Raw genomic sequence first — 25,511 nt, forward strand, 5'->3', positions numbered from 1 at the left:
AAGTGGTCCATAAACATGCCCGCAGTGTCACTTAATCCGTTCGGTTCGGTTAATATTTTGCCTTTTTTTGTTTTTACTTCTCTTTGTTGCTTTCTTTACCAGGGAAGATGATGGGAAAACTTTCGTACACAACTCTGACGCGATTTATAAAATTCAACTAAGGATGTTTTCTTTCTTGCTTGTTCGATCTCACACACAGCATCACTCGTACAGACACACGGTAACAGAGCACTTGTTCCCTTGTTCCGGCCACTAGCAACAACTACCGACGGTCGCGTAAACAACACTAAACAACACAACCACTGGCGACTGGTGGCGACAACCCGACCGGGACCTTGTTGTTACCCAACATCGCGCTTATATTGGCCGTACGGAGACCCCCATCATTACATCTCTGCTGTCGCTTTATCACTCGCTCTCAAACCCTCGCACTATCTCTCAGAGATGAAGTACATGCACATGACGGTACACGCCGGGCACCGTCTTTTTGGGTGGCCCACTTTTGTGTCCACCTCGATCTTGTGCTGATGCTTTTCACATTTTCACACCGTATCGATTATGGATAATGCCGTGTCGCCGCGTGTAGTGTAGCGCTTAGCCTATACCTCTGCCATATTCACCAAACCAAGCATCCGTTCGATCGATTTGTTCGACCAATTGCAAAACCCTTAACGTAACGAAATTCTCTATCCCGAAACACACAACACACGTTCCGTTTTTTTTTTTTGGTTCTTTTCACCACACCTGGTACAGTTTGCTCCCAAAGCCTTTAATGCCCAATATCGGGTGTTTGTGTTCTAGTGTATGTGTGTGTGTACTTGTATGTGTGTATATATATATGGGGGCTGCGTGGCTAGCTGTCCGTGATGCGTCCTGCCACGGTGAACTCCCGAGCACAACTCACCGAAATGTCTTCAGCGTGCAGCCTTGTCTAATACGAATATCCTCGCGGGAACTCACGCGGTAACTCACGAGGGTTTTTTTTTCTTCCTGAAATTCCTTTCATTAGCTATGCGCATGTACAAACAAAACTTTTCCATGCTTGTGCAGAATGTTTCTCCCATTCTCTCACGCAGGATGCTTTCTTCTTTAAGGAAGTAAAAAAAAAACATCGAAGAACCAAAAAAAACAGACTCACTTCTCAGTTGTGACGTGAACGTGATGGCCTGACTTGAATGGTTTTTGGCCTCTTTCTTTTACGTCCAAAAATTTTACGAATGGAAAGGAGTGGATCCCAAAGGGGTGGTTGGGTGGTTGGGACAGGAATGGGTGGTTTGTGTTGTGTAAGTTGAATTTTCATTCACTTTCTTTTCGGGCCGTTGCTGCTTGCTTTACTGTAAGTTCCGTGTACTACTCCAACCCCCAAAAAACGCACCACCGTCACAGTCATTCCGTTGCAACGGTGCGAACGATTGAAGAAGGGTAGGTAAATAATACTAAAAAGAGAGCAAAAAGAAACACGGAAAGTCAAGTCAAATCAGAAAGGTTGAAGTGCATGACATGGTACGCTGTATCGTCTTTTTGGGAGGGGGCGTGTTGCGGTGCTTATCTTTTCTTCAAACAGTTCAAGTTTCTTCTACCACCCGCGGAAATGGGCGGAATTTCTTTTTTTTTATTTTACTACTCCCGGAAGGGTTTTTTTTCTTTCAAGGCGATTTGTGTGTTTATCGTGTGATGACGTTAGATGGTGTCCCGTAGTTTTTTTTCGTTCTTTCTTCGGGTTTACCATTCAGTGTGTCACTTGTAACGTTGCGATGCAAAACGCTGCAACGAAGTTTCCACTTATGGGACACATTCCGAAGGCCTACTCTCCCGCACATTGTTTTTAGCACGTTTTTGCTTTAGGCTATTTGCGTTTTTTTTCTTCTTTTTTCGCTTCCTCCTTATCTAAAAAGCTCTCTGGTAAGAATGGCAATTGAAATGTTTGGTCCGGAAGCACAAGGTGATGTTGAATATGAACCCAACCAATGCTCGTTTTCATGCTCAAGGTCAATTGGTGTTGATTCTCTTGTGGTGAGAATGGAATGTTGTGGTTTAACTTAAAAAGGGAAACGTTTGGGAAGTACAAAGTGAAAAAAACAATACCGACGTAGATCACACTCATACTTTTTAACATACTTTAGTTGTATGAAACATATGTTTGTTAGTAGCATTACTTATCTTTTATGATTGGTCTAATTCTTTTAAATACATTTTTCATGTACTTGACAAAAGTATGATTTCGAACTTAATTTTTAAAGTTCAATAATCAAATCGGATTGATTAAATTTATTTATCAATTTATTTATATTTGTTTAATGTAATGTTATGTTCTTGAATTAATTATTTCTTTTTGAAATCTTCTTCCAACAATTTATTCCCTAATTTTACCTTTTGAACATGTCCTAGACGATGGAAATTCGACGTCCTTTTTTTGTGTGCTAATTGATATCACACCCAAACATCGAGAGTCTTAAAACTAAACCAAGATCAGTTTTTTTTGCTATTGGGCTGCAACCTGCAACTAACAACATTCCGCTCAAACTCGATTTTATCTGTGAATTTATCGACATTTTCGACATGAAAAAATAATGATTTTCTTATTCCCATATTAAATGAAAGAATAGAAAAAAATCTTCACAGGCATAATCTCGATGCATTCTAGTTGCTAACTCCACTCAACCTATTAACCACGTATCCACAGCCAATATCACCTTTCACTCGGTTTGACAACTGATCGACATGTGAAAGGATTAGCCTCACTAATCGTATTCCACGGTATATCAAAACAAATCTAGAAAAACCCCATACCTACTTCATTTGTCACCATAGTAAAAAAAAGTAAACCGACAAAATTGTCGCCTAAACAAACTTAACGGTTTTGTTTGGTAAACCATTTAACCGCTTGAGCGTGTTAGAAATCGTACGCTGATCACGAGCAAGGCATGCTATTAATGTTCCACCATTTCACCCAATTCCGCTTGTTCTGTTTGTTTCCTGTTAGAATAATATGTTAATAGTTTCTACCTTTCCTAGCTTTATCATCTCTATTTTTGCTCTCGTTTGCTTTCCAGACACAAAACGATGGAGTTTGCTGTTCGAACTGTCAGAAGTGGAACATGTGACAGGCTTTTCCCGAGATCACCACGGTATCGGTGACAGGCTGAAGTGTGCAAGTGTTTCTCCACAGCAAAATCATACATAATATTATGTAGCAAAGGGATAAGAACAGAGGAGTTAAAGGCGTGTAAGAAAAGTAAAAAAAGCACTAGGTACGGTTATTCGATATTTATCTGTTTACCGACTTTCTGCCAAGCGACGTTTTCTCGACCTTCCCTTGACAGGTTATGGATGTATCGAGCACTGTCTGTTCACCGTGGGACGTGAAACTGCTCTTAAAACGTCCAGAGATAAATGATAAACTTCATCCCTCGCCCTGTACGAACGGGTACCGTTCTGTGAAACGTCATTGCATTTCCGATATGGTGCTGTCGATCGTTGTGCGCTTAATATTCTTGCTGCTCTGTCCCAGCTTATCTGGTCGTTCCTTCGTTCCTCCGGTGACTAATTGCAAACATCGTAAAACACTATGTTTTCTGTGGTACTGAGTACAAGGACTGCCAATGCACACCTCAAACCCTGGACCCCAACTGGGAAGAATGGGAAAATGATGAGGTACTTGGTGCTTCCATTGTCTTTCACCTCTTCGTGACGATGTAGTTTTTTCGCGGCCCAACGCAACCCCAACCCCAATGATGCGAAGTTTTATGATCGGTTGCATCTTTATGTATTCTAGTTTCGTCGCGCGAACCTGTCACAAAACTGGCACACACCCGTATCGTAGTACGATAAGTTTCCTTTTTAGCTCAACGACAATGCGCAGCGTGTAGGGCATATTGTACAAACAAACTTTTTTTTTCCTTTCTTCCGTTCAGTGTGTCCTGAGACTTGGCAGTGTAGGTGACAAGGCAAACGAATCAATATTTTATGCTTTTTCTTCTGCTGAATGAAAACTAATGGTGAAGCTTGCGGAATGGTTCATATTGTGGCTTTGAGCGTTTTTGAAGGCTTTAGATAGAATTCGTCTTTTTCGAATAAAGTTTAGCTTATCGCAAGGTTTCGGCATAGAAGACGTTCGGCATAGAAGAAGCTTAACCTAACCTAACCCAAGATTAATTTTACTGTCGCGCATCATCGTAACGATGGTGCTATAAAATTGGCACCACACTGTTGTTTCCTTTTTCGCTAGGTTTGGCATTTAATTTAAAGTATTTTTATTTCATTCCATCACTTTACGAATGTCATTTTGATCGGTTAGAGTGGAATTTGACTAACACAACGTGAATTCGTTTCATCCATGAGCGGTAAACGTTATTCGTTGCGAGTTCTTTGTTTAACTCATCCGAAAGGTACCACATTTTATGCACACGGTACTTTGTTTTTTTTTTTTTACTTTCTGGATAGAAGAAACATTTTCCACTCAAAACCTTCCGCTGAACTGATGGGCCATAAAACGGCGTAACTTGGCGCAAAAGCGTCGAACAATGTGGAACTTATCGTACCTACCGTTCGGAAACCATTGAACACAGCGTAAATATGCCGGGAAAATGCTTGTCCGGGGAACCGAAAGCTTCAACGATGGGGGTGCATCGTCTTCCGGTTTAGGATGGAGAGCAAAAAACTGGGGCGAAAAAAAACAAAGCGAGGAAACCTAAACCACGGACCAAGACCGGAAGAGAAGTCATAAATTTAATAGACACTGAACATCGTATCGCATTCGCTTACTTACGCGTTTACCACGCTGTGGATGTTTACCGTATTCGAGACGTTAGTGTCGGATGGGTCCGTTCGTAAACTAGCTCGTCCTTTCACGCTTATGTGGGCTGAGGCATCGCGCAAGTTGCCTTTGTTTTTTTGCTATCGTTTTTGTTTCCAATAAATACTTCTTCGGATGGGTCGAACAAAAAAACACAGCGAATCGAGAACACACATGTGCAACAAAGGCCAATGAAATGAAACTGTTTGGTGATTAGGGAGTTCTTTTTAAGGTTGCCCAACGGTAGCGAACGGTCTGTATGGTTGGCATAATCGGTCATGGAATAATTGACTTGCTAACGTTTCGGCAAAGGGAACCATAAGACACGATGGGTCGATCGGTCGGCAAACGTGTTCCTATCGTATTTCGGGCACCATCCAAAATAGATACAGCTGGCATGCGAATAAGAAAATGCCAATGACCTGTTTATTAGTGAAGAAATTTGATAATTGTACTACCGAAGAAAGCTCTTTTTCAAAAGCGTTTGTTTCTTCTATACAAGCTTTGGCATGCAAATTTCCAGAAAGGAATTTTGTTATTCATTATTTGATGATTCATTGATAATACTTCAAAACCCGCAATAATAAAATAGGTGAATAGAAATACAAAAAATGATTATTAAATATTAAACAAATTATTTAAATGATTTGTTTTTTTTTTTTTCGTTAAAAGTACCGCTCAAAGTCGAGCGCCGCTATTATTCAAATGATTATCGATGCCATGACATGACATGACTAGCCAGCCACCGGAGTCAGCTGACTAACAATAGTTAGTTCATCGTACAACTCGTAGAGCTCCTCATTATGGTGAATCCTCCATCATCCATACCTGCGGGGAGAAAAATCCTTCTGAAATCTTTCTCCCGATTGCTATTAAGAGGATTTCATCCTCTAATCGCATCTCCGATCTTCACTACAGGTGTTTTGAGTGAGGGATTTCTTCTCAGACTGGAGAAAGAGCACGTTGACAGCCTAGCACCCTAGTGCATATCTCAACATAAATGTTGGGGTCGGTGCTGACCTTTGACCCAAGATGGGTGAAGATTTGGTCGATTTTAAAATGTGTGATCACCAATCTGTACGTCACCCCTTCGTAAGTCACGATTTTGTTAGCAGGGTCGTTGGTGGTGTCGCCATCAATTTAGTTTATGCCTTGTAATCTCCAATCCGAAGAGTTGCCCAATCCGAAGAGTTCTGACGTCTGTTCGCTCTGTTGGTAGACGTCCTCCACATAGTAGAGACGTAAAACAATGATGTCTATATCAGTATCTGGATAGACTTATTAGACGGCGATGGGACCCTAACTAAACCACTCCTCGACCTGATCCGAACCTTGCCGATGCGCTGATGTCCGTAGTACTCCATGCAAGATCGTATGTGCCATGCACCCATCCTGTTGAGCCTTTGCTGCTTTCAAGGCTGCTTCGGCGTCATCAGTCCTAGCTGTCTCTGCTGCTGCTGCTGTTCCGCCCTGTAAAGCGTTGAGTAAAATAAAAATCAATTTCTCCGTGTTTACGATTTACCCAGAACATAAAGTCCTGGATAAGTCTCCTCGTCTTCATCCCAGGCGATCTCTTCTGCTCCGCTCTGGCTGTGCACTACTGTTGCCAGCGTCTCATGGCCTCTTCTCGTTGTTGCTGCCGTATGTCTGGTGCTGAACCTCTCGTCGCTACCTTACCACGTCATATCAGCGGATATTCTTCTCCAGGACCGGTGTCGTAGGAGACCGTTTGGAAGGTGGCGTAGACCCTTGGTGGTACCAAAGGGTTCTGAGAGTGTTCCATTCGATATCACCTAACATGTGACGTTGGTCGTTGAAGTTCGTAAAAATCTGCAAGCTTTTTCGGGATTCCAATAGAGCTCATTGCGTTGTACAGTTATACCTTGGCTATGCTATGAAAAATGGACAGGCAATTCTAGACGTAATAAAAAATTTGAAAATGTTTACTACTCCTAAAACCTTGTAATACCCTGGATTTGTGCATCCGTTTACTACTAGTAACATAAACATGCGATTACGGTTTGAGGATATTGGATATCATTAAATCATTTTCCTTTTCTATGCTCATGTTCCATATCCTTGGTACGCCTGTTTGCGTGACTCGCTTAAAAGTTAATTATGTTTATTATTTTTCAAAATTCTACATCATGCTTCATTATAATTTCCATAATTAGCAAGATTGTATTTCTGAAAAATTAAAAATGATTTATAGCACACTTCTAAAATAAGTCTACAGCGATAATTTGGCGTTTGTTAGCTGTACTTGTAACTTAAAATGAATTAAAATAATCGTTGTGTTGTAATCACAGCGCTAAATGCTTTATAAATATTACACTTTTTCCCCGTTTACGAGCTGTTTACCTATTTCACTTCATTTAGTACAACCAAAACACTATCGGTGCTGCCCATCCCATCGCAAACAAACACTAATTAAATATTAAATAATGTTTATTTTCCTTCACCGTACATGTTAATCAAACACAAACCACGTTCCATCACGCAAAAGCACCGCGTTGCACTAGAAAAGGTCTAGGTACAATGCTGTAGAACGCACCGGGACAAGAGCCTACCGTGAACCGTAAACGATTGTTAATAATAGAGAAGACGCACCGGTTTGTCCCGCATGGTGTGTCCGGGCCGGACGCCGGTGCGTGAAAGTGGTGCGTTTGAAAAATTGATTCGTTTAATTGAAAAGTGTAAACGAGGCGTTGCCTGCATTGATGATATGATGGGTGGTATCATGGTGTAGCATAAACTGCATCTCCTTTGTCGTCTTTGTGATATGCAACATGCACCGACCGCTTCTGGTCCACTGTGACCGTGAACTTTGTTCGTGTTTTCCCTTTAAGAATAGTTTCTATCCCGATGTGGCTAAGAAAAGCATAAGTCCTCGCCTTCTCTCTCTCCCTGTTTCGTTTCGTTCCGTCTCCGGGAACTCTACTCCACCAGGATGAATCCACCATCGCGTTACATAAATCCACTTTTATGATTGCAATATTTCATACTGACCTGCATTGAATTGAAATTTATTTGCTTCCGCATATAAGCGACGCGCTTTTGCGAGGAGTAGAGGGAAAGAACGGGGCAAGGGAGCTGTTTTGACAGCACGTGGGACGAACGCGCAAAAACAGAAGTCGTCCTGAAATATCTTTTCCCCGTTTTGCGTGTTTCCAACATCCAACACTGCGTTGTCGAACGAAAGGAAATGCCCTTGGGATTGGGAAACGCGTCCAAAGCGAGCAGAAGAATCGCGTCACCAAGCGTTTTTTTTTGGCCAAGTTCGGGTTTGTGAGATTGAGCTGTTCCCGATCGTAGGAAAACCGCACAATCATGGTTTGCGGAATCAAACAAAAGCACGATGGGATGGGAGTAAAAAAGTAGAAAAAATTATACACACACACACACAGAACTGCTTTAGGTCGCGGAAGTGAGCTTGATTAAACGATTTGTGGAAACGGCAAACCCAAACAGATGGAGATGGATAGGAATCGTTCCGACGTTTGAAATGCCATCATTAAGAGACGTGATGTGGTGGATTGGATTGTGTGTTTAAGAGTTGTTTCCTTTGTTAGCTTTTTGGAGGAATGATTTTTCCTTCGTTGTCTTTGAAGGATTTTTGCTCACGAACAACAACAGCGGCGCTGTGTGCGGGTAGGGGCTTAAGATTATTGATAAATGTGTAGCTCCGGTGAAGAAGTTGCTTTCAAAGCAATCAGTTTTGGGAAAGATAATAAAAATGATCTAGAACGAAAGGAACGGCCACGTTGGTCACAGGTTGGATGAATTTGAAAAATAGAACAATTTTCTTGGTAATTCAAACTCTTCCTAAAACATTTGAATGTGTTTTAGTTTAACTTAAGAAAAAACAATCGAGGGTCTAAAACAATTTTCGTCGATTAACAGGCTTCAAGCGATAAAGTCAGAATCATTTCTGGATTCTTTTCAAGTTTTGCCAAATTTTGTGAACATATATGAGGAACTCTTCCTATTTCGAGATTTGTTTTTTTTCTATATTTCGACTACAGCTTGAAAATAAAAATTACTTTATCAATTGATCCTGAAACTCTCATAGTTCTTTTCTTTTTTACTTCCTTTTTTGTTTTGCCTTTTATTCTTTTTTTCTTTTTATTTATGTTTGATTTTAGTTCTTTATTAAAAGAAGTAAAATGAGAAGTATTCGTCATTACTGTCGATGAATTTGCCTATTTAATTTTTGAATAATAATAATTATTTTAACTCTAAGACTTTAAAGTTATTTCATTGTCATTAAAACGTGTTCATAAGTTCTTTTTTTCTTAGTTATTTTATAAATAATAACCATTATATCTGAAGAAACAACTTGGAAAATGAGCCACGTGATTAAATGATTACAGTCATCATCTAATTATTACTTTTGGCACAAAAAGAGACCATAATGACAAACTAATTAATTACTAAAAAAAACTGGCAGAATAAATGTAATACAAAGTATCATAATGAAATTAAACAGTTTATTTCGAGACACAAAAAGGTACTTTTTCACATTTTTAATACTTTGAACGTTTTGATTTCATTTATACATCTGCTAAAAATGTGATCTTTATTATAATTTTAATTCAACAATGTGTCATTTGATTCTTTTTCGTTTAAAATAAAATCATAACTATAAAATAGAAAACAATCCCTCAAAAACAAAAATTAAATACATCAAACCACATAAATAATAATAGTATTTGTGATCACAAGAGTAAAACAATCTAAGGAAGTGCCTGATCAGTTCATATGATCTTCCCTCTACACATATAACCATTTTTCACATGCTTGTTTATGTCCCTTTGCAAACTAATGAATCACCAGTGTTACCGTCACGGTGGTACAGCTTGTCAAACATCCAACCACACGGACGATGTTAATACGATTCCATTACGAGCCCACTTTGCACCAGAAGTTCATCTGGTCCATCACGCTTTCCAGCGATGATAGATTGCATTTAATTAATTAATTGCATGTCACGGAGCGAGAAGCGTACGCTTCAGACCAACCAGATCCAGGACCACTGACAGGCCGTGAACTTCGGTCGGTAGAATCATTCTTACCTTCTTTCTTCTGCAATGGCCTGAAAAGAAAACCCAACTAACATCACATTAGCATCATCATCATCCAGCTGTTTGTCTGTGGTGCTTCCGCCGCACTTCCATCTGTCTAGCAGGATTGCAAAATCGATGGTTATGCTCGATAAATTGCTCACTTATCGCATGTCGACAAACGGGTGACGGTTTCCCCCTATGCTGCCGACTGCATTTTGCGTCAACCATTTTTCCGACTGCTTTACTGGCGTGCCACGTTCCACCGACCGACGTCAAGCTCAAGGACGCCTTGCTCTTTCCGTGCGGAAAAGTCGCAAAAAGTCTTTGCAGGCCACAACACAAACAAAACGCCTGAAAGGGTGGCAGTGCGTTTGCCGATCCGAAAGGACAAGAAACTAATAATACCCCATAAAAATTGATTTTATTCAGCAAGCACTTTATTACCTGTAATGCCTGTACGCTTCACCTGGCATGTTGTTTCTGCTATGGTTAAAGGCTTAGTCTCGCCCCTACCTACAACAGGCCGAGAAAACACATTAGCCCGTACGATGAAGATGATGATGGTGCCGTAGAGAGACCGAGAGATCCCGCAGGAATTCAAATGTACGGGGCGTGAACAACGTATCGAATCGCCGACGTGCCAAGTACGTGCTGAAAGGAACGGACGGAGTTGGAATTAGCGTGGCTTAAGAACGGAAGGGAAGGAACGCAAGACTGGATCTGAAAATATCACTTGCCTGGCCAGTTTTGTTCGGGACGCCTAAGCATAAAATTGACTACGGTTCTTATGCGACGGATGCTGTGAAAGTGGAACTCAGACTTGAGGGTTGAAGTAAGACATAAAATTGTCTAAATTGGAAGCGCGTTGAAGACGTTATATAAAATAATTTACGAATCATAAATAAAAGCTCATCAATTTTGACGTGGACTCTAGGGGATTAAGTTGAAACATTTTTGACATTTGATCGTTCACCGTTCATTACCGAAATAAAGTTCTAATTGAGGTCTCTGCATTCACACCCAATTTGGGAAGTTGTTGAATATTCTAGAATGTAGCAAATGCTTGGACGTGATTAAGTCACCTAATAGAAGGATGGAAAGCGAGAGAAAGATATCTTGACGTGCAATCGTAACCACTAACTTACTGTTTCCCGATTCCCGATCAACGATATGTACGATCGTGCGATATGACTCATTAGACGGTGAATTATTGGGAACCGGTAGCTGCTAAAGTTCTGTCATCAGTCATCAGGAATGGACTCGGGCACACACGAATATCGAACATGTCTGCTGCTCACCTGAAACGCACCAAATTGAAGAAAGACGTGCAGCACGCAACCGTCCAGAGTGGGTGCAATGAATATTCATGAAGGTGCTTCGAATGATCGCTTTGCTTTACACACATCCAAGCAAAACTCATCAAACGCCGTGGAGCATTTTTTGCGCCTTTTTACCATTTCCGAACTGTTTACACTGCGGTGTTCGGGCTCGCTGAAGAAGGTGACTTAGTTCTTGATGGTGCTCCGGCAGTGTGTGGAATGCATCAATAGTGTTGTAGAATAGGTTCTCTCGCTATGGTTATAATCTTTGCAAAGTAAAGTGTCACCTGCTTAGATGACGAAGATGGAGAAGCTCCTTCATAGCGACATGTCAATTCTGATGTTGAAGATAGCGATCAAAACCATGTCATGTCACTCGGAATTAATATCTTATTGCCGTCGAGTAAAACCATCAAAGCACGCAAATAATCGGCAACAAATGAATTATTTTCTTTTTATCATTTTCTTCGCATTACAATTTCCATGCAAAAACCCCTCAAAAGTATCAAATCCTTCTCACTCATCAATCATAACGAGAAATTGAACAGAAAAGCTATCACATTACGGGAGTGGAGAAACAAGTGGACATTTTCGCATTATTTTGGTCGCTTTTTGCAATCATCCAGGTTCATTGAACTGAACCGAACACACAAAGTAACCTAATCTTAGGTATTTTATCGTATTTATTGCCACTTGTAGAATTGAAAGTGGTGTAAGACATACGCAGAAGAGTGGATAAAAGAGGAAAATGGGTTTGGTTCTAATCCACATACATTTGCGGCACAGGTGGGTTTATTGCAACAGCTTGGTTTTGTGTCTGCAGTTGAATGAACGAATTCATTTATTGACCACAAGGCGATTTTGTGTGGGAAGAATTTATTTGGCATTTAAATATGTTACGGTGCGGTTCTGAGTTGGTGATGAACACTGTTATCTTATTCGGTCAATAGGTTAAAATTGCTTTCTGGTTCTCTCCTAGAAAGTTCGTGCACCTGTTGTCGTTAAATATTCGATCAAGCTCTTATAAATAATGTGTGGATAGTCTTTGGATGAGATTTGGTGCCGATGCTAACGTGAGAAGATCAACACCGACATCACCAAACAATTTGTCCACACGATTGATCTATAAGCAGCGCAGAAATGTAAACCAAAACACATGTGATGAAGAACAGAGAAGAGCGAAATGGACATGGTATGTAAAACGTAATGAATTTCTATTAATTGGACACCTTCTTGTTCACATGTTCACAATCAATAAATCCTTCCCGTGTGGTGCATTAAGCGGCAAAGCAACTGATACAACCCCTGCCGTGTGACATACAACGACAATTGAGCCAGTTTGTTCTACCATCTTTGCTTCTTATCATCGGACCCGGGCAGTATCTTCCGAAAGGACAATTTACTGCTTGCATGTAGCAATTATTTCCCGACCAGTTTTCTACCAGTTATGGTACTACAGGCGGCGGCTTACATTAAACCGGGTACGGTGTTTCTTTAATTGATGGTGACCGAAACGAACCGTTGACCATCGGTTTCGCTTCTAGCTGCATCCGTTTGGTGGATAGATAGTAACAGCTCGGTAACCATTGTCCAACAGTTGGTCAATACTCGCTCGTCGTATGTCCTGGCAAAGGCTTTTTCAGGTCTCTAACTACGCCTGTATGTGGTTGGAACAGATATTACCGGAAAGGAATCAATAGAAGCGGGTGCTTCTTCGCCTGGTCGGCTTATCTTGTTGCTCTAAAAAGCGAAAGGTCGTACTGGTCTTGTACCTTTTGTCGCAAAATATTCGATACGGCTCCAGAACCTGCCTAAGTGAATCCACGGACGAACGCGTAGCACATAAGAAAACAAGAACAAACAGTGCTCTCTATCACAAACCCCATCACCGAAGCGGACGATCGACGAGCGGGACAAGATCGAGAGTAGAACTTCATCTACAGTGTTTCGTTCGTTTGCGCTTCGCTTCATCCACAGAGCTCCTTCTTCCAGCTCCAGCTCAACGCACACCCATACGGAGGGGCACACAAATTGGGGATAAGAATGCGAAACCGTGTGGAGATCGAACATTGGCAACAGACACACACCAAACGCGCTTTGCCGCAAGAGAAACACGCACAGGAATGATGATGGCCATATAAAAAGGCTGTCACACGCGTCGCTCGACGGTTATTGTTTTCGTGGTCGCGGGAACGCAAGCTTCAAGATTTCGCATCGTTCGATACGCGTCGATCGATCGTACGGGTTCTACGAGCGGAACGCGGGTTTTTTTATTTTTGTTTCATTTGCGACGTTGTGTAATATTGACAGTGCAGTGTGCCTAATTTAGTGTACCTGCGTAGTAGTTGGTGCTGATACGTGATCTAGAAAGTAGTCACACAGCTTACCCTGATAAGCCTATCGGTGTGAAAAGAAAAGTTAATTAACGTAAAAGCCTTCCCTTCTGGTGCATATTGAAGGGGTTTTCCGAGTGTACGTGTGTGTGTGTCTGTAGAGTGTGTTTTGTGTGACAGCAACCATGGAGAAATTGATACAAATTCTAACCATCCTCTCGGTACGTGCAACTTCTTCCAGAAATGCGTGAATAAACGCCATAATTTATAGTGGAAAACTCGAAACAAACGACACAGAAGAATGGTTATCCTTTTTTTTATTTGAGGAAACAGAAACAGGATATCTAAATGCGATATAGTAAGCGTTAAGCCTGAACGAAAAAGGAAGTAAATGTCACACGATAATAAAAAACGGCCCGGTGGCCTTGACTCCAGGAATTATAATCAAAGTTCTCGTTTTTCTTTCGGATCGGTTTGGCCTGTTGGTCCGTTTTTAAGCGAGGTGCCGAAAAGTGGAAATATAAATTCTGGGCACGAATTTTACGCTTCGTACCAAAGTTGGTCGGCGCCAAAGTCGGGTAGTGATTTTTAGGGAATTGAAGTTTTACGGGCTTTGTATAAGGTGTGATACTGTTTTCGGGTTGATGGTGATGCAAGAATTGTACTAAGAATACTAAAAATAGCGCTGTTTTAATGTGAAATTATTCAATCGGAATTTTTGTTTTATGTTACAAATTTGTTTCATTAGTATTATATTTGATTTGAGTTATTTGGGTTCTTTTTATGAAACTCTTTTTTCACATATTTAAACTCAACCAAAGCTTGTTCTGGTGGGATTCGATCCTCGACTTTCAGTGTACTAGACCGATCGCCAAAGCGCAAGACCGTAGAATGGCTGGAGGAAGCAGAATCAACATTCATTCAACCTGTTAAATTATTCAGTTTTATTGATTCATAAAGTTGTTAAACTATTCTTGTTCTTAAGAATAATATACACAGTATAACTTTTTAAACGAAGCTGCTTCAAGGTTAAAGCGAACAAGCGACTGCTAAAGGGATTTATAATATAAAAATGCAAATTTCTTGATTCATGCGTCTTCGTACGATTAAATATTGGAATTGGAAGCTGAAAAATGAAAGAATTGTTGAAAAATCAACGATAAAATTCTATTCCTCTTTAAATATCAGCAGCATCAACGTCCAATTTCAACACTTCCAAAAAATATCCAATCAATATGAAATGCATCCTTTGCTGGTTTGTTTTCCCGCACTGCTGCATAACCATAAATTCTTAGGATTACTGAATCGGCTCAGATTGCGCACTCACCGGCAATCGGTGTTTACAATCGGTCTGCTAATGTCGTTAACCTTTAGCTAAACAATCAGGATCGGATGTATGTGATACATACACGAAAAAGGCCAAATCTTTCGAAGAAGTCAAACAAGTTCTAAAATTTCCAAAAATAGGGTACGCTTGTGTATGTTGATTTATAGCCAAAATTGGAGAAGAGTCGTCACAGATCGTTGAGAGCCAGAAATGGACAGCATCCCTAAACATCTTCAAGCTTTCTGTTTTCTTGGAGCATCAGATTGTAGCATATTACTAAATTGAATTCTTTATTAAGTGGTTTTGAAAATTGCCCTAAATGTCACGGTGGGAACAGTTAGTCTCGGTAAGATCCTACCGGTCCAGTCGGTGTTCTTATAGAACCTGGAACTGGTTCATCGGGCTCTCTGGAATTCTTACAACGTTCTAAGCAACAAAATGCTAATGTACGAGGACGAAAATGGTGTTAATACAACATGGTTGGTTCAAGGTTATCGCGCACTGGAAACCCGTTCCCGCGCAAGGAGTGAGAGCAATCCCGAGATGACCAGCCAGGATGAGGATCCGATTCTGTTTCCCCCCGTTTTCCAGAACCTGTTGCCACTGGGAGTTGTACTTTTCACATGGGGCGGTGGCGTAGACAGTTCGTTGACCTACCAGTCTGTGTGGGCAAACGGTCGGTTGGACTAATTTATGCTAAACTTATCGGGTTTGATGGCCATCTTTGGGCGCGGGTGCGTAAGCCTCACAGTGAACAGATGGTTTATGGGACGATTGTATTTTATCGGCAGATTTTTTTTTGTAAATAGATTCCTAACTGTCTCTATCTCTGGTATTTGAAATCTCATTCTAGATTCTTGGCTTTGAATTGAAATCGATTTTCTAACGGGCTAGAACGCGTAGAAAACTGATGCCAACTCAACCATGATGTTGTTCTAAAATCGATGACGAAATTTATCGCTCAACTGACAGTCATCGATGAACTTTCGATATTTACCGCCAAACATATCCTATGTGGCGGGATCGTTCCACTGGCCAGTGTCTGTCGAGCAAACATTTAATAACGTCAAGTGTTTGAACGTTTGGACCAGCGCCACAGGCTGGATGGTAGTAAATTTGTTCCTCAACCCATTGTTTGCCAATGCTTCGTGCTGGACGTTTGTTTAGCTGTGCAGCTTAGCGCGATACGATTTCACGAACCCAACGAAGACTTATGGAGTCATAGACAAACAACACATAAATCAAGGCCATCCGGCAAACTAATGACGACAACTTAGCGATAATGATACTGACGCTTTGCCTTAGAACCGACCGGGAGTGAAGAAGTCACCCATCCCCTTATTTCATTCCACTCGAAATAGGATCGTGACACGATCGTTTCAAAACCGACCACCGGAAGAATGTAATAATCCAAAAGAGTAGTAAGTCAGCGAATGAAACGAAGCTGGTAAAAAACAACTTGCCAAACACACGGATAAACCCGTCAGATGATTTGGAATTGCCAAATAAAATTCAGTTGATTCACATGAAATATTTATGAGCCCCCATTATAAGGGTTTCCAGGAGACAATGCCGGGTGATTCATCGCTCAGGTGTTTGGCTGGCAGGACGACACTGGAAATACCCGTCGTGCGTGCTGACATTAGAATTAAGTTCTCGCAAGTCAACATTTGACTCGGGCAGGACTGTGAGCTGTCAATTCAGCAAATTGAAGAGCAAAAAAACCCCCACAGTTAGAGGAAATCACTTTCGTGAACAATCTACATTTCAATCGAGGGCGAGGATGATTAAAAGAAACGCTCACACAAACCCTAATCAATCACCAGTAAGCGGAATGCTGGGTTTGTATTACTTTCGTTTTATTTTCACTGAAGTGGATGAGGCAAGAAATCTGTTGTCTTCTGTGCCGCAATATGCTGCTTCATTCTTTGCAGTCAGTCAATTTTACCGGATAAGATAAAAAGCCAATTTTAGTGATGAAATATTCATCCACCACCAAAAGCTGTGCAACGTTATGAGCAATGTCTGTATTTTAACGATGATTTGAATATTTCACCAAACAGTTCAATGATGCTTATCGCTTTGATGAATGTTCGCTCAATAATGCATTACTCCTTCGTCCGCTAAACCAATGGCTACATCTTACTTTGCATAAAAAGGAACCAATTTTAAAAATCTTTACTTGACCTTAATCTTCGAGATGATATTTATTTGGTCTTTCGGGCGGATTTTTGCTGACGCACAATATTCTTGGTATGTATATTGATCTCCGGAATTGTATTGTGTGACGTTTTATTTCAACAAAATAAGGAGAAAAAACAACAAGTCTTGTCCCATTTACCCTTTGCAATCGACATCACTGCCTACTTCATTATGCAACTTTGTCACGCTTCGGTCGCACGTGCCCACTTCACTTAAGGCCCGCCTCAACACGGAATGCGGTAGGGCTCAGCTTTCGCTTCTTTCACTGTCAAGGTGAATACAAATCGCTGTTCACTGTCGCCTGTTTGTGTCCCGTTCTGGTTTTTACCACTAGGACACATGCAAGCATATCGTGCAACTGTTGGTGTCAGTCATACTGGGTCAGTCATATCACTACCCCTTCACTAACATGCAACCATTGGTGCATTTGCTCCGTTACCTGTTTCTATCGCAAATAAATCTTTCGTTAGATTTTGTACCAAAACGAACGCGTTTTGTACATTGCTGCACGTGCCCTACTGGAATGTGATTGTGATGCAGTGAAATGGAAAAGAGTAAATATTGCCAATCAGAAACAAGCGCTTTCGACTGTTTTGGAATAGTAATTAATAGCTTGAATGTTAAAAATGGTGCATATTTAATGGAATAGTAAGGAAATCAGGTTTATTTTAAAGTTAAAATCAATTTTGCTGAATAAATTTTATGCTCGATAATTATTTTTGCATGTCATGTGTAATCAGATAACTCATTAAAGCTCCCGAAAATTTATATGTATTCTAAATATTATATCTCTTGATTCTTAGACTTTTCTAAAGCATCAACTAATACAACTAATGTAAATGTGTTCTTCTACAAACTCAAAGACCCAACACTTCCATTTGCGCTGGGTCTTTTATAAAATATATTCAAAATTCCTGTAAAGTACACGAAATAAAAAAGGCGTCTTAAAGTTGTAGTGCCACCATAGAAGAAGAGGTGAATTTTGTATTCTTTCTCGATTCTTTTGAAGCTCAAATCTATTGTATTTAAAACATAAACTTAAATGGTTAGACCTCGTAGGCAAATTTGGAAAGTTCTCTAAAAGATCAAATTAATTTTAATGAAAATCCAGAAGGTTAGACGAAAATCAAACCAAATTGAAAACATTTCATTTTATTCAACAAGAATAAAGTCTACAAATGGGGACGGCCCGATTGTGTATGTGTTAAACGGCGACAGTTCCACACGACAGGACTGGGTGCCAAATCCCATCTGGACCGTGTCCCCCCGTAGCAAGGACTGACTATTCGGCTATGTTGTAAAACAAGTCTAGTAAGCCAGAAATGGTCCTTAGAGCTCATTACTCCTTGATGATATTGTATTGACAGCAACAAATTTAAAGCTTTTACTTTCAATAATTTTTTGTTAACGTTAATAACGTTTTCAAATTTGTGAATGTTTATTAGCTCATATATAATTGATCTACTATTCGAAAGAAACATCGGACACCACCACAGTACAGCCTGTATGTCTATAAACCTCGGTTGGAAATAAATGTTTGAATTTGGTATTATATTGGGTTAAGAAAATGTTAATTTAGGACTTTTTAAGAAACTTGGTTCTAATGGAACTTTACTGCTTACAGCGGAACAAATATATTCACATGCCTTACTTTTTAATCAGTTTGTTACCAACTTGATATCAAACACTCATGTTTTTATTGATATCAAATACCATCAATCAATTTGGAGTGAATACTGTTATAAACATTATGTAGGTTTGATGAACAAAAGTAACAACCTTCAAACTGTTGATTATGATTCCATTTTCTCGCAGCACAACGATAGTCTGGGATTGGGAAACCAAAACTGCTGCCTCTCAGTTCAAGATACGTACAACTATCCAAATACGGTTCAAATATTATTACGAAGGTCTCTCCTATTATGTGATCAATCATACTCAATGAGGACGATGTACATTGGAAACATAATAACGTTATGATCGGAAATTGTACCATTTGCTACATTGTTATTCAGAGTGTGCGACGCCAGAAGCTGTCTTTTGCCAAAACCGATGCACATTATTCGCGTACGAATCATTCAATCGATTCCAGTGCGGCATAAATTGAATCATAATGTTCCCGGGGACGTACTTTCGTTGTAACAAAATTTACATTTCTCTACCAAAATGGACAACCAGTAGCAGCAGCCAGTTGCATCGATCATTCGCAATGGATCGCATTTTGTCGTTGTTTTTTTTCTACACATTTACAGCGGCACCAGTGCTCGATGATTATGCATCATGGTTGAACCATTTCCAACAAAATTCTATCATTCACAAACGAGACTAATGCTTAAAGGAAAAATATATAAAAACGGAAAATAAAAATTCACCACCAGTTACAATGCGGAACCGATATATAATTTCAATGCCACATCGCAACGTCGGAATCTTCCGATTTTTTTATGATTACTATTTCTACATTCCCTTCACGGGCACCGGAATCGTCCGAAGAGGGGAAGAAACGAAAAAGAAAGGTCATAAAAATATCGCACAATCTATGGAACAAGGGGTTTTGGAAACCACCCTGTTCGTGCCAAACGCATTACAAAGCCACTGTTGCTGCGGCAGAAGAGCCACCAACGATGCTGCAGCATATATCTTGCGTGCGTCCGACTTGGTTTATTTTATTTTCGCACCACCAGTTGGCGGCTCCCGACCGCTGTTTGGCATCGTGTCAAAAGAGTTGAAATTTTTTGGCGCAAGAATAATGTCGCCAGACAAAATGGAAGAAACAAGAAATGCAAAAGAAATGCTGCTGGTGGCCAAAGAGAAAAATAAAACAACCGGGAACGACGGGAACGACGGGGGCTCCACGCTGAGCCAACATGGTCGGATTGAAAGGATGACAGTTATGGTTTTGAAATTTCCTACTTCCGTCACCGGTGTTATTTTACGATTCTGTCAAAGAAAAACTGTCGCTTTATCACTTTCTTTACCGGCGATTCCATTTCATGCTAATCGGTGCATTGTTTCGGACGCGCCAGGTTCCAGAGTAATTGAATAACAAATCTGTCCGTTTGATGCTAATGTGATGCTATTGTTTTTTTTCTCTTCTTTCGTTTCCCTTTTTATGAATTCCTACATACAGCTGGTGACGCCGTTGCTGCTTGCTCGACGCATCCAGGTCGTCAACATCAGCCCGGAAGAGGCACAAAAGTACATCACTCAGCAAAGTTTGGACTTACGGTACGCGACAAAGCTGGGCGAACATCCGCTAGGTTACACGCGCAACGTGCAGGATCCGGCCCTTGCCACCTTCTACTACAACGGTCGGCGTATCGACAATCCGGAGGACTACGTGGAGGAAGAGTACGAGGCAAAACAGTTCCATGGGCAGGTAAGGCAATGTGGTACACGCCCTTTGCTAGTAACCGACACATGGACGATCGTCATTTGCGCTAACAATTGTACTCATTTACTTACGAATTATGCATAAGACAGGCCAACAATTGGACGAGCGAGATTTATTGCCTGTCCGAGAGGATTTTCAGGCAGACCTTCGGTTCGTTCGGTTCTGGTCAGCCAACAACCGACCAACCATATTTTGCAAAATAGTATTCGTTTGGCTTAATGCCACAAGGACGCATCGCTCAGTAATTCCTTGGTCGGTCGATGGTCGGTTTTATGGCTTCATTTCGGGGTGATAAAGTTTATGCCATTTATGACCGGGGCTACAATAAGCAAGCAAATCCAACCAACCAATTGCATGGAATTTATTTGTAATTTTTGACATTTTTGAGATAATCATATCCTTACCCGAGATTGCTCTATATCTCTAGAAAAAACTTTCTTCTGGGAAATTGGAAAAATAAATAATTTTATTTTCGATTCGTAAAAGACAGTATTATATATAAAACAAAAGGCGTTTTATAGGGACGCCCAAATCTAGATACGTTTGTATCGTCTGGTAAGAAGAAATAAAATTCTATGCTTTAAAAAACCTTTCATACGGCTTGTGAATTCCCTCCTCAAGAATCTTTCCGTGTCTTAAGGTAATTCAATTATGCTTCTTAGTATTTGAGGCAATCCAATTCGCAAAACTACAAATACTGCTGGACGAAACCAAGAGTTCTAGATAACAATGGAAAATAGCATAAAGGAGCGACTTCCGAAGATTATGCTGAAAGAAAATAATGTCCAGCTACGGAATTTCTAAAAAGTTGAAAATCACCTGACCAATGTGTCATGGAACAAAACGGCATTTCCTTATACTATGGTGGTTTTGTGTATCATTGCACGCACGAAGAATTTCCATTATTGCTTTGTCTACTTGCAGAAGCTCATAATATACAGCGCCGAAGTGATCCCACCTGATATCCTGGATCCTACTTTTCATGAACGTTGAAGTTCTTCTTACCACTAACATTGAAACTTAAATTTATATTTTTGTTTAAAGCTCATCATTTCGGTTTAATCTTGTCCTTCACATTAGGATGGGCTCGGTAGAGCTATGTTTGGCTACAGTGACCACAATCAGGCTCGTTTGGAAGCGCGCAACGCAAACGGTGAAGTTCGTGGCTCGTACCAGTACGTGAATCCACTCGGTGAGGACATCATCGTGCAGTACTGGTCCGATGGTCTCGGTTTTCATCAGATCGACAACCGTCCCGAGGTGCGTCTGCAACCGGTAACCGAAACACCAGAAGTGCGTGAAGCACGCCTCGCTCACATGAAGGCATGGGAAGAAGCTGCCAGCTTGGCCCGTGCCAACCCAGACGTTACGTCCGGTGGTGCCGATGAACCTTACCGCGCCGTACAAGCGAACACGGTGGAGGACGATCCGGAACAGGATGAAATTTTGGCTGCCGTTTCGAACCAGCACCAGAGTCTGATTCGTTATCCGAGCCTGCCCTACACGGACCACATTTTGCCTAGTGTGGCATCGGATGCGCTTCAAGATGAAGGTGTCGTTATCGAAGCGTTCCCGCGTAGTGTGAAGAAACGCAACAACGAACAACAGGACGAACAAACAGCTGGCAGCGGGGATGAACCGGTATCGGCCGATCCGAAAGGGTTCTTCTATAGCTTCGATTACCCGGTTCAGCTGGTGGCGGAAAGTGCGGCCAAGAAGGCTCGGGCTGGATTCGGCGAAATTCCCCAAGAATCGATGGTGGTAGAAACGAAAGCTACGAACGTCCCGAAAGCGGTCGATGATCGGGTATCGCTGAAGGCTGTACTGAGAGGCGAAACGTTGGTTGATGCTGTTCATGATGCTCAGGTTTCACCGAAACAAAAGTTGCAAGCAGAACGTAACTAACTCGTGCAGACAATCGGAAACAGTCACATAATCAACATACACCAGCAAAATAAAACCACAAAAAAAAACATTGGGAGCAAAACGCAAACCGAAACGAGATCTCTGAACGAAATCCGGACAATAATGCTGTGTTTGTGTGCCAGTATCGGTATGTCAATCAATCGAATTGTCAAACATAACCTAAACGAACAAATACAAAAATGAATGATCGGGTGAAAAATAAACTCTTTTTTCTTGTGGTGATTGCTCCATCCCATGATGCCGAAATGAGTTTTCTTCTCTTTTTTGTTTGCTAAAATTATCTCCCCTTGCCTTTGCAGCAGAACATTTTTAACAGGTTGGCATTTAGATCGGTTCATAATAAGCGTATACAAGATGAGCCTAAGAAAGATGGAAGCAGCAAAAAAAAAGCATCAACAAACGAACAAACTTCTTCTGTTTGACATTGCTTAGCATTTACGATTATAAACTCTACCCTTTTAATAACATATTATTAACAGCGGAACATCTTCTCCGGGACCATCCTAGCACGCTCGCTTAATGGCGTGTTTCCAAAGTGAACCCCAAGCGATGCAACACTCATTAGTAGAAAATTGGAAATTGAATCTCATTTATCTCACCACCACCAGCAACGCTTCGAAGCAGTTCTTCGCCCGATGGTATCCGAAACGGTAGCATTATTAATGGATTGACTCAATCTAAATATCATTCCAAGCGGTAAGAAGGAAACCCGAGTACGTGCCGGTAAGAGAAACTGGATGAATCTAAATCAAGAATCCGAAACAGGTTTATTATTTGATCATGATCACAATCATCAAGGTGGAAAAGAGAATCTTGTCCGGGCAGTGTGGTCAGGTCTTCACGCTGATCGACCCGTTGTGTTAGCGGCGATTAATAAAACATACTTGACTTATGACGATCGGCATAACTGCAGCGACCTGCAGCCCGGGTGATCATGTTTCGGTGTATGCAAAAGATGACGCTAAGCCGTCGTAAAAGTTTATTGCAGTGCACGTGATACTGCGTTTCTGACACTTGTACTTGTACTAGTAGTATATTATTTATTGTTGGATTTAATTGAAGCTGAAAATGATACGGCTACTTAATGGATGCTGGATCATGTTCTATTATAAAAATAGCAATAGTTTTTAAATAGTTGTATATGTCATACTTAGTTATAGATTCATTTCATTCCTCGGGGCACATGATGTCAAGAATTCAACGAGAAGAAAATTAAACTTAATCATAAGTCTGCTTATGTGTCACCTTATGTGGCTATCAAAGCATTGTAATACAAATGCTTTATTTGTTAAAAACTAATCAGTAATTGTTTTGTGCAATGCGTAATGTATTTGAATACCGAATAAATACAATAACTCATGAAAATTTCATTTTCGACGACCTTGTTAAAGTACAACATTGAGAAACAGTTTATTCTCCATCACCGGAAAGATATGGTAGTATTGATAAATAAATTTAGTTATGAGTTAAATGACACTTTTGTTTGTGATATCATTCCTACATGAGTAAGTCAAAGATCGCCGGTTATGACTCTTTCAGGACAGATATTAATCTTTCATGAGGGAAGTGAAAATTTTTATTTTAATTATTTGCGATTTAAATGTCTTTGAGTACGATATATCACAAATAAATTATAACAACTCTTCGACGAGATTTAAATTAGTTCAATTATAAGAATGATTTCATCTAGATCTAGATCTAGATCTATATGCAACTCGAATAATCGGACGTAATCAGTCTGCCTTCGTCAGCACAATTTCTTTGTGATAATTTTGAAGACATTTGCATACAAATAGATCAAATTTGAGACTTTTCGCTTGAAATGAGTCCGACTAGCAAGGTGTGCGAAAAAATCTAAACTAGACGATAATGTTGAGCATTTAGTGGGACCAGCTGAAAATTCTATATTTTGAACTGCTTCGTTCGCAACTAACCGTTCTGTTCGTTCGCTAACCAGCTCTAAATGATACAAAGCTAGAGGAATTATGTTCTATCTAAAATGTTTTTGTCAGTAATACATTCAGGCACTAGGCAAAAAGGAGGAAATATGTATATGCCTGTTGAATAGATCAGGTGAAATAGAACCGGTTAGAGTCGAGTAAAGAGAAGGAATTTTAGATTTGATAAATAGTTGGCTTGGTACATTGATACGAATCAAACAATATTTAATGCAAGGAAATAATAATTAGGTCAATTATGACCAACTACTTCGTAAGTAGCTAATGACGTTATTACTTATTTCAGCTATTCTCATTACTAAAGTTACGCGTATAAAATTGTAAATAAATTTGTTGAAAGTACGAACATACCCAAAAGTACAATCTTTCACGTCTACCTGAAACATTTATGCCTATTACCTTATGATTCATTCTCAAGATATTGCATGCATCACCCATATTCCCATAATTACAATTATATCCACGCTCTGATACAATCAAGTGGACACCATTTACATGCACACATAACTCAATTAATCTCAAACCTTACCGTGAGGGTTTCTTCGCATCGTAACCTCTTCCACTGTGCTCCCAGCAACGCTTCGTTCCACAAGCCATGAAAATCGTTTAATGCACAACATAATTTTCACTTTTCACACTCTGATCTTTCCCAACCTTCCGGATCACCCTTTTTCTAGACCATCTTATCACTATGGAACATCGAAAAAAAAGTCTTCTTTCCACGCGTATCACTCATCTTTCGGGTGCGAAACAAAACATCATCACCCATCAGCATAGAGTAATCCCACCCGTAGAGCCGCTGGACCATCAGTACAATGCGAAAATGGACGCATTTTCTTTTCTTTCTCCCACCATTATGTGGAACTGGCCTGTGGTGTACGCGTGTTTTGTATGTTTACTCGGCACCGCAGCGCACTTTGTATGGTCCGGCTTTTCCGACCCATCGTGCACCTTCCTGTGTGCGGCTTTTATTGGTTTTTCGGTTCATTTCAGGGGTGAGATTTTTCACTTTTGGAACCGCGACCATCTTTGGTGAGATTTAAAGCTTGGGCGATTTTCTCTAATTATTTAACGCAACATGTAGAACCGGGTGCGTAATGTTCGCAGGTGTGCAGATAGAAGGTGGGTAATGTGAGGACCGGATGGTAAGTGACCGAAATTTCATGACGAGACGGGTGCGACGATGAAGAT

General features: G+C 40.5%; 3 protein-coding genes across 5 annotated transcripts in view; 2 read left to right on the top strand and 1 right to left on the bottom strand.

Moving 5' to 3' along the window:
- Window positions 1–1,097, bottom strand: part of LOC125771698 (uncharacterized) — a 34,911-nt gene extending 33,814 nt beyond the window's left edge. The window contains exon 1 of the mRNA XM_049442628.1: window positions 745–1,097. The gene's annotated coding sequence lies outside the window, so the exon portion shown is untranslated. The remainder of the gene's footprint in view (window positions 1–744) is intronic.
- Window positions 1–25,511, top strand: part of LOC125771689 (synaptic vesicle membrane protein VAT-1 homolog-like) — a 443,804-nt gene that overhangs the window by 276,087 nt on the left and 142,206 nt on the right. The gene's annotated exons all lie outside the window — the stretch shown is intronic.
- LOC125771701 (uncharacterized) lies at window positions 12,784–23,473 on the top strand. Its single transcript, XM_049442631.1, has 3 exons — window positions 12,784–13,734; window positions 20,173–20,421; window positions 21,517–23,473. The coding sequence occupies exons 1-3, from the start codon at window positions 13,699–13,701 to the stop codon at window positions 22,339–22,341; spliced, it is 1,110 nt and encodes a 369-aa protein (XP_049298588.1). The 5' UTR covers window positions 12,784–13,698; the 3' UTR covers window positions 22,342–23,473.

Source organism: Anopheles funestus, chromosome 3RL (genome assembly GCF_943734845.2).
Source record: "Anopheles funestus chromosome 3RL, idAnoFuneDA-416_04, whole genome shotgun sequence".
Taxonomy (NCBI): Eukaryota; Metazoa; Arthropoda; class Insecta; order Diptera; family Culicidae; genus Anopheles; species Anopheles funestus.